Here is a 10,331-nt window from a genome sequence, read left to right on the forward strand (position 1 = left end):
TCTGGGCTCTTTGAATCTGATTACCCTGTAAAGTTATTTTCCATCCTGATTTTACAGAGATGAAGTTTACCTTTGCTTTTAATAAAATTCTTCTTTTAAGAACCTGATTGATTTTTCATTGGTTTAAGATCCAAGGGTTTGGATCTGTGTACACCAGGACTAATTGGTGAGGGGATTACCAAGCCTTCCCAGGGAAAGGGGTATAGGGGCTTGGGGGGATATTTCTCAAGCCTACCCAGGAAAAGGGGTGTAAGGGCTTGGGGGGATATTTTGGGGGGAGAGGAACTCCAAGTGGTCCTTTCCCTGTTTCTTGTTAAAGCACTTGTTGGTGGCAGAGTATTAAAATTTAACCTAAGCTAGTAGAAATAAGCTTCATGCGAGTCCCCACATCTGTACCCTAAAGTTCAGAGTGGGGAAGGAACCCTTGACAGAGCCACACTTGGCTCTTGTACAGTTAAAGTGCGGCTCGCAGAACACCTCCCCTTAGCAAATTGGGGGGTAGAGCAGAAGCTTGGGGCTTCTGCCGGATACAACTGGTACCTGCTATGGGTGGGGGGGCAAAATGTAAAGGTTTGCTGCCCCCCCCCAACAACTTCCATCACACCCCCTAGGCATGTCCCCCTTACCCTCAGCAGCCTCTCCCTCCAACTCCCAGGTGTTAGCACTGCATGGAGAGGCAGTGGCAAGCTGCAGGGAGGTGCTGCTGCATTAGCTCCCTAGGGAGAGGCAGCAGCAAAAGCAGGGGCTCTCCCTGCAGCTCCCAGCTGTTTGCCACTGCCCCTCCCCATGGCCGCAGCTCCCAGCTTGCCGGCTCCAGTAGCTGCCGTGCGGGGAGGGGGCTCGGGGGCACCAGGTAACCAAGCAGGGCCAGCAAACCCTGGCAAAAATCTGGGGCTTCCCGGCTCTGGAACTTCTGAAGATTGTCACATGTGGTGGGGAGGGTCAGTAAGTTTGGCCACCCCGTCTAGTCCTTAAGCTGTGCAGTGTCGGGGGATCACCCGAGGATCTGCTCAGTTCACCGGCACTGCTGCTCGGAGGGCATTGGCCTGGCTCTCCCGGGCGCGCGCTCCCCTGGCACATGCAGCAAGGAACTTTTCATCCCCAGGAGACCTGAGCCGCGCCCCGCAAGCAGAGAAACCCGCAGGAAGGAAGAGGAAGCGAGACTGGTCGCTGGGGTAGCGCTTCAGAGGGCGGGGGAGGCTCGCCCCGCTTTTCCCAGGACCTGATTGACACGCAGAGCTGCGCGCTCCTTCCCCGCACCCCTCCGGCTGGCTCCCCCTCCAGCGGGCGGAACTCCGCGGCGCCCGGCTCCCCGGAGCCGTGATTGGCGGGGCGGCGGGCGGAGCCGGGAGCGCCGCTGTCAGACTCCGGCGGGCAGCGAGGGAGACGCGAGCGGCAGCTGCTCCGGGAGCCCCAGCCGCGCAGAGCCCGGGAGCGGGAGCCGAGGCAGCGCCATGAGCCAGAAATTTGACGTGATCGTTGTTGGGGGCGGCATCTCAGGTCAGTGCAGCCCCTGGCGTGTCATGGCTGGGGGCTCGCTGCCTTTGTAACTCATCGTGTACAGACTCTATGCATCCGAGGCTGGGGCTGGTATTTACACCCCCCGCCCGCTGCCTCTGTGTTCCAGGCCCTGGGAGGGCGGGGCGGGTAACGGGGTGTGTACCTGATGGGTGCCCTTGTCTAGCACCCGAGAAAGTGCAAGCCCGACGCAGACTCATAGGCCCCTTGACCCTGATTCAGACCTGGCCCAGCGGAGGAGCAGAGGTGCAGCTGCACTGTGGGTGGTCTTGAGTTTTGTGTGCAAACTGGAATGTGATGTCCCCCAAGGCAGTGGGTGAAAGCCTTGCCCCATTGCAGTCCGGTGGGTCGGGCAGCAAGGAAACTGTAACTGCCTCTATCATGCAGCAACTTGCACGCTGTCTCACTTTAGCTATTACGGTTGCAATGTCCGGAGTTATGTTTTCCTGACCGAACTGTATGGATACTGATCTATAGCATAGGTGTCTGTTCTTGCAATAATCAGCCCAGGTTAGGTTTCTCTTTACTTAACTGATCTTATAAGGAGCGTAGGGTAAAGCACCCTTGGGACCTATTTTGAATAAGTATCTCAGATAATAGATTGTCTGAGCAGGGTGCTTTCTACGTTTTCTCTCCACTTCTCATTTTGGGCTCATATTTCCTTCTTTACAGTCTCAACCATTTCCTTCTCACCAGCAATAATCCTGTTGTCCCCTATCATAGGAAGCGGAACAGTCTCTATTGGCACTATCACGCTGCTGTTTGGAAGATTGCCACAGTGCGTGTGGAAATCTTTGGTTCTGGTTTGAGGAAAGAGGTCATTTTCAGTGCAGCACCTCAGTGACCCAATGATCAAATGTCCCAACAGGCTGACCAGAGCCATCGGTTGATTTTAAGTGGGGAATCTTTTTCATAGAACTGTAAAGTTACAGCAGTGTCAATATTAGTAAACAATGTAGCACCCTAGTTAGGTACAATATAATGAAATGGAGTGTAAACCCCACTGTACAATGAAACTGAATGGGGCCAGGAGATAAAAGTTTTGGCTTGGTTTTCTTGTTTTTGAAACAGACTAGAATCGTAGGCATGGGGAGAGTATCTTTCACATCTGAGAAGTTAGAAGAGAAGTAGAAGATGCCCTTATTGTCATTTCAGGTGTTTCTTAATGCATATCTCACTCTTGCACTTTGTTACTCCTGTTTTGTCAATAAGAAAACGGTGTGTGTGTGAACTAGATGGCTCTTGTTTAATGTTATTGTTTTCACATGTGTAGGCCAAGGTTTAGGATGGGGTTCAATTCAATCTGTCATTCAACCATGACACAAACACTATTTTTAAATGGTTGTGGCACAGATGTAGTTTATATTTTCTTGATTAACATTGATATTTCCAAATTACAGTCTGACAGTTAAGACAGGGGTTTTTTCTTTGAGAAAAGATGTCCTTGCTAGAAGCCTGGGTCCCTCAGAAATTCTGGGCTTTGCACATTTCACCTGCTACAATATTCTGAACACATATTTTTATACGATAAAGCAAATTCTTGCTCCATGTACCTGTGCATGACTCCCATTTACTTTAGTGAGAGCTGCACAGGAATACCAGAGATCATAATTAAACACTGTTTTAGAATGTTTGGGTTTGCTTTGTATAAATCGTTTAAGCCTGACTAATATGCCGAATAAAGTACCTTGAGTTTTCAGATATTATCTGTTATGAAAATATTTGAGAATTCTGGAAATTATGTAAGGAGTGACAGCAGTATTAGTACAAATACAGTAACAATTTCAACCAGAATTGAGAAACGTTCATGAAAATTAAATTTTTGTTTGTAGTAAAATAATCCTGCTTCCTTCAAGTACCCCAGATATGGTGTATTACTACACAGACACAGGAATATTCAGTTGTTATTATATGAAATTACATAGAGTGTCCTCCAATAGGAAAAAGTGTTCGTGTATTTCTTAAACAAAAATACTAAAGATTGCAAAAAAACAAGGGCTGACCTACCTGATTGTTGCCTGATTGTTGTTCTGGTAACATGGGCCATTCAAGTATCATTCTCAAGGTTTAGCTCATCTCCAGAATCCTTTGATGGAACTAAAAACCTTATTATGTACAGTTGGAGGTATGACATTCTTTATAAAGTTGATATAGTTCTAAGCACTAGTTCCCTATAGGAAATGGGTCTCAACTTGTACATGGTTGTTCTGATTTCTCCATTTATAAAGATATTTTGAAATGTGTGGTGAACGTTTTTAATTATTCCTTGTCATTTTAACTACAACAAGCAACCGTAAATTGCTTCAAGATGCTTATTCATAGGATTAAAGACTAACAGAACCAATCAGGAAACATCAAGATGTTAATAGTCTCTGAAAACATATCAGTGAAACGAAAAAATTATGAATAAACATAAGACTATGACACTCTGTGGGTACAAAAACACTTTCATTGACTATGAAAACTGTTCTTCAGGCAGTGCCAATTTCATAAGAATTGGTGTTTACTTTCTCATTGACTTTCTTATTACTTTCATTTTGAACCGACATCAAAATAAGAAAGTGGTGTTAGAAGAGCTAATAATGTACATCCCATTCATTGAAACTGTACATTAATTGCAAGACCATTCACAGCTGTGCTCCAACTTTCTTATCAGCTCTTGAGGTTTTTTGCATGACCACCCTCTCTTCACCCCCTGTGCTCCATTATTGGTTCTATACCCTGTGTTATTCAGGAGGTCAGACTAGATGATCATAATGATCCATTGTGTCCTTAGAGCCTCTGAGTGACTTCAGTGGGGTCAGGATTTCAATGGCAAAACTCCCACTGACTTCAATAGGGTTAGGATTTCACTATGAATCTGATGCAAGCCTTGACTGCCTGTTTGTCTGCTTCTTCCACACGGTCTTTGTACCTTCTTCCATGTTTCTGTTATGCATAGAACACCCTCCTCAAACTGATCCAGAAGGCCACTACTCTCTCTTCCTTCACATATCTCCCAAATACTCACTTCTTCGTGATGCCTACAAGAAAGGACAGATTAAGTGGCAGTGGAGTACACTTGAGGTGTTCTCTAATCATTACACATGTATGAAATGTATATAATGTACAGTATATGCGTGTTTCCCATCTTCTTAAATGGCAAATTTCTTGGCATGGACTGTGTCTTTTTAAATGTTTGTTTAGCAACTAGCAGAATGGGACTCTGATTCTAACTGGGGCTTCTGAGTGCTACTGCAATTCAAATGGTACTGTAGTAATTATTGTAAATTTCAAGTTGCAATTTTAAATGAGCAGAAATGTGAAAGATAAGATTTTTCTCTTCTGACAGAGGAAACTGTGTGCATCAAACCTGGCTCCTATCCATGGTGCATTAGGTTTTCCAATATATTGCACTGATTGAAGCTCTGCCTTAGTTATGGATGTTGACTTTCTAGTCTGTCTTTGATGGGAAGATGAGGAGGGCTTAGGTTTCATTCTGTCCTTTGTTAATTCTCCGAAGAAGCTGAAGGTTTGTTTTCTCTCTTTGTGGGATGATTCTGTGTGAGTGTCATGAAAACAGTCAAATTACCAGGATATTAATTAAAACAAAGTTTATCAGAAAAGTGAGAGAAGATCGGGTATAAAATGATATGTAGCCTTAATTGGGTAATAGCTATTCTAGATATGGCTCAATCGTGCAATTAAACGCTGGAGAAAACAGAAAAAGAAGATGCCCAGATCTCTTGACTTTGGACATTAGCCCAGCTTGTCAGGCCTCTTCGACTGTCATAGTCTGTCTCTGTCAATCATCACGTATCCCAGTATCTCAGAAACCCAATCCCTGAGTTCTTCCCTACATGTGTGTCACATTCCAGGTTGCAATCCATACTAGCAAGGTGCCCTCCAACCTTGGGTGTCTCACAATGCTTTGCTGCTGTAGCTCCCAACCTGGGCCCCTCACAGACCACAGGCAGGTCACACTCTGAGTGTCTGTGTACAGCTGCAGCCTGCCAGCAACTCTCCAGTCAACACTCTGGCTTCCACCAGCCTTGGTTACCTCTTGCAAGGTGACTCCAACACTCTCCCAGTCCCGGATTTTCCCAAAAGTGCCTCCTGGACAGTTCAGATACTAGAGGTCCGTTGCCCCGTAAGGGATCAATATACAAAAGTTTGCTACTTTAATTGGAGTTACCAGACAATTCAGTTTAAACACCAGGCTGGATTCGTTATGATTAAAGAACAAAACAAGCTTATTTAACTACACGCTTCAGTCAAAATTTCAGCTTATGTCATACCTTTACATATAGTGTTGCTATGTACATTTCACCATGATATTAGCAATCAGCAAGTTATTGGTTTTCAAATGATACCTCACAAGGCATATTTTGTACAAAGATTATTATAGTGGTGAGTAGGGTGTGAATATACAGGTGCATTTGGTCACAAGGTGACAGTCTTTATATTCTTGAGAGTCTTTTGAAGTAAAGGTAATACTGTGCTTGTTTGTATGCCAAGCAGGTAAGCATCTCTGACAGACTCATTGCCACCACCATACATAAGATTGTTGTGGCCCTCTTGTTGTGGAATAATACTATTTTCAATAAATTTCGAACATAGAGTAAGTATCTGATGTCCCGGACAAACAGACTTAACCCTGCCTCCTATTATTTCATAAGGGTCTTTGAACTTGTGAAGGTGCCCTCTAATCATTCACAGCCTTTGCTAGCCTACCTACATCAGACTAAAGATAGTTTGCATAGTTATGGTCCTTTTCTCTAGGAGTCTATGCTTTCCCTTTCTTAAGGGTTAGACCATAAGTTAGTTTCTCTCTTGATCATTACTTTAAAAGTATCACACTTCAGTAATTTCATATTTCTCCAGAAATTCAAATATATCTAACATATGAATCCCAGTCTATCACAAGAACATATGCAGAATTATGAAAAGGCTGATTTTCATGCTGCACAGAGGACATGGATCAGAGATGGACAAATACAGACAAGTTGTAGAAGGAATATGAAAAATCAGAGAGATGAACCCACATGCAAGGATATTTTAGGTTAATATTCAACACAATGTGCTACAGAAAAGAAGAAACTTAACTGCGCTTCCACTCCAATATATATGATCACCAGACTTTCCAATGGAACCACATATTCAAGAACTTTGATCTCTGCGTGAAATATTGAATAGTTGGGAATTGTATGTGTATCCCTGCATGCTATCATGGCAGCACAACTAATGCTGTATATGTGTCTGTCTGTTTTAACAGATCTTTGTATGCAGACCTGCCTGTGGGTGGGAATTTTATGTCAATGCTAATGTCAAATGCACAGTTACTGGTTGAAATTCTTCTCTTGGTTACACCTGCGCAAATGTGGATTAACTTCACTGACTTCTTTGGAGTTACTTCTGGATTTACACAGAATTTAGCCCATAATATTTAACTCATATTACCAGATGCATGCAACTTCTGTGGGTTTTTTTTCATCTAACATGTGCTTTGCTGTAGCTATTCAATTCAGCTCATGCTCCTAGATCATTCTTTACTAAACATAATATAAGGATCTATAGTTATTGGTGAAAATTTTCAAATTTAGGTACCTAAAGTTAGGCACTTAAATCTGTGTTTAGATACCCAAATAAGTGACCATAGTTCAGAGGTGATAATCACCCTAAATTAGTTCTGATGGTGTTCAGTTAGCAATATGATTATCATTATGGGAAAAATAAAAACAGTGCAGAAACTGCAGAATCAAATGGCTATATCCAACATATTGCACATGTTCAGTATGGGCAGAAGCGCTAATAATATTTGATTCCATTTTTCATATCTTATTCAGAACTGCTGTAGTCACAAATTACGCAAAGCCCAGTAATAATATTTAATTAGTGTAAATTGGTTATAGCATTTTGTGACATGTGGCATGCTTCTCAGTTAAGAAAAATACACTCCTTGGTGAAAATGTCATTGATATGGTTTTCCCTACAAGAGACAAAGAAATGTCCCAAATGTCCTTCATACAGCAGTTTTCATGCAATTGCGTTCTCTAACATGTGGTGTTCTAAAACAGTGGTTCTCAACTAGGGGGAGTGCATATCCATGGGGTATGCAGAGGTCTTCCACGTGGTACTCAACTCATCTAGATCAGTGTTTCACAACTTGGAGGTTGTAGCCTCCAGGGTGGTCATGGGATGGGTTTGGGGGGGTCGCAAGTGCAGGGCCAGCATTTTGGGGTGGAAACAGGACAATTGCTTGGGGCCATAAACAGGTGGCCTCATGAAGCTAAGTTAAATGCTTCAGCCCCACCACCTGGGGCTCGGGCTTCAGACAAGTGAAAAACAAGTTCAAGTAGCATACTGAAATGTAAGTACAATATTTATATTCCAATCAATTTATTTTATAATGATATGGTAAAAATAAGAAAGTAAGCAATTTTTCAGTAATAGTGTGCTGTGACACTTGTATTTTTTATGTCTGATTTTGTAAGCAAGTAGTTTTTAAGTGAGGTGAAACTTGGGGGTACTCAAGACAAATCAGCCTCCTGAAAGGTTGAGAACCACTGTTCTAAAATAATTACATAAAAGGGAGAATACATCTGACCTGCATTCGTAACTTGAAATGTCTTGGATTACTTATTAAATGAAGATTATTGCACCTATTAGATCTGTCATATGATTGATGAAAGTTATGCATATGGGTGAGTTGGATTTATTAGTTAATGGACTCAAAGTCCCTAACAGAATTTCACAAACCTATGTTATGTCCCTGAGTTCTGGATTTTGGACTGTACCTTTGTATTAGTTGAAAGTTATTTAAATTTCCACATAGGAATATATATTCCTGTTAACTATCTGAGGAATCCTCTGTGTATTATTTATCCCAGCCAGTACATTAAGTATCCAGTGCTTATGAAATATTCCCCAAATACCATAGAATAATCCATACAGTCAAAGGCTGGGTGTTTGGATTCTGACTTACGTGATTTTTTTGCAACTAAGATCTCAATCATTAATGTTGCAATAGAAGTTTTTTGGATAAATACTAATCTGAAGGGTATCATTTAATATGCAGGATTGACTCTGTGTGTTCAGTAAGACATTTAGCAAGTGTCTGTAGAAAATCCACAAAATACCCTGGAAAATCCCACAAGCCACATTGTGTAGATCCAATATCTTTTTTGGCTGATAACACTTTTATTTTAACTCTGTATCGCCATACTAAGTTTCATATTAGTTTATTCATTTCTGTTTGTTTTTGTGCTGAGGGGAACATACTGTATTTAGTGTAGGGTGATTTGGACTTTAAATGTCAGTGGATGACCAGGTGAGAAAGAAGGCATTGTAGGAATAGAATTCTCCTTTTCCTTTGTCCATTGAGATTTTTCTAATGATGCCTATAAGAAAACTGTCTTTGCCCAACTCAAAGTAGGGTCTTCCTCTATTTAAATGGTTCAGACAGTAGTTCTATTGAAACTTATTGGAGTAGAGTGCCTCCAGTTAAAGTGCATCCTGAAATGGAGATCACTTATTCTGCATTGTTCTGAAAAGTATGCCTTGAACCAATTAGAGAGTGGGGTTTTTTAATTGAGAGAAATGAGTTGATCAAGAAAACTAACACTGGCAAACATAGAAACCAGTGATCTTAAAATTACAAAACAACTGAATGAACCCTCGTCCTTAATATTAAGACTGTCACTGCATCTAAGGAAGAACAAGTAAAGTTTTAGACAAATAGAAAGCTAGTGGCATTCTGGGTGAAGGGAGATTGAAAAGAGGAAATGAATTTAGCCTAGTTATGGTAGTTAGCATTATTTTCTTTTGCTACTAAATTTCTTTGCTGTCTTGTGAAAAAGGTTAGTGATTGAAATGAATGGATTTATTCATTTCATTCTTGTTTCAGTTATTTTTCTCCAGTGACCTCAAATGGATCCTTTTACAGTCTGAAAAGAAAAATGGGCCTGATTCTCCTCTCATTTGCAATCCTTTATACCCTATGTAACCTCACTGGGGTGAAGTAGCTCTCAAATTACACCACTGTAACTGAGAAGAGCATCAGGCCCAACACACTTAAACTCAGTGGCAGATTTAGAGTTAGTGGGGCCCTGTGCTCAGCTTCACTTTTGTGGCCCCTCCTTGGGACGCAGCCAAGAAAAAGAACATTCTCTCTTATTCCCCCCGCCACCTGTTTTTCATTCTTTTTTTCTTCATCCTCCTTCTATAAGTAATAGGAAGTAAATGAAAATAAAGTGAGGTACCTTGATTGTTCTTGTAGTCTAACTTATTTTTCAACAGACCACTTGAAAATCACTGAGGGTCTTGGCAGGCCACTTAATGATCTTTCCAAATATTGTTTGTACCGTTAGCTAACTATTGTAAAGTGCTTTGGATAAGAGCGCTTTAGTAAAAAAAAAAAAAAGTAAAAAAACATTGGGGTGCGGGGTCTGGCCAAGACTCAGGGTGCAGGAGGGGGATCAAGGCTGTGGGTGCATGGTCTGGGAGGAAGTTAGGGTGCAGGAGCAGGCTGGGGATTGTGGAGGGGTGCAGGAGTCAGGGCATGGTTGGGGGGGCTGGGTATGTGTGGGGGGTGCAGGAGGCAGGAAGGGCAGGGGGATGGGTGTGTGTGAGGAGGTGCAAGAGTCATGGCTGGGAGTGTGTGAGGGGGTGCAGGAGTCAGGGAAGGCAGGGGGCTAGGGGTATGTGAGAGGGGTGCAGGAGTCAGGGCTGGGGGTACAGGGTCTGGGAAGGAGTTTGGGTGCAGGAGGGGGTTGGGGTGCAGGGTCTGGCCAGGAGTTAGGGTGTGGGAGGGGGTTCAAGGCTGGGGCAGGGGG

General features: G+C 42.7%; 1 protein-coding gene across 1 annotated transcript in view; it reads left to right on the plus strand.

Moving 5' to 3' along the window:
* The first annotated feature begins 1,288 nt into the window (after nt 1-1,288).
* The window catches only part of LOC112114832 (amine oxidase [flavin-containing] A), a 51,218-nt gene continuing 42,175 nt past the window's right edge, over nt 1,289-10,331 (plus strand). The window contains exon 1 of the mRNA XM_024211725.3: nt 1,289-1,500. Coding sequence (XP_024067493.1) covers nt 1,455-1,500 — 46 coding nt within the window. The 5' untranslated portion in view covers nt 1,289-1,454. The remainder of the gene's footprint in view (nt 1,501-10,331) is intronic.

This window comes from Terrapene carolina, unplaced genomic scaffold, assembly GCF_002925995.2.
Source record: "Terrapene carolina triunguis isolate 2854851 unplaced genomic scaffold, T_m_triunguis-2.0 Scaffold24, whole genome shotgun sequence".
In the NCBI taxonomy this organism is placed as follows: Eukaryota; Metazoa; Chordata; order Testudines; family Emydidae; genus Terrapene; species Terrapene triunguis.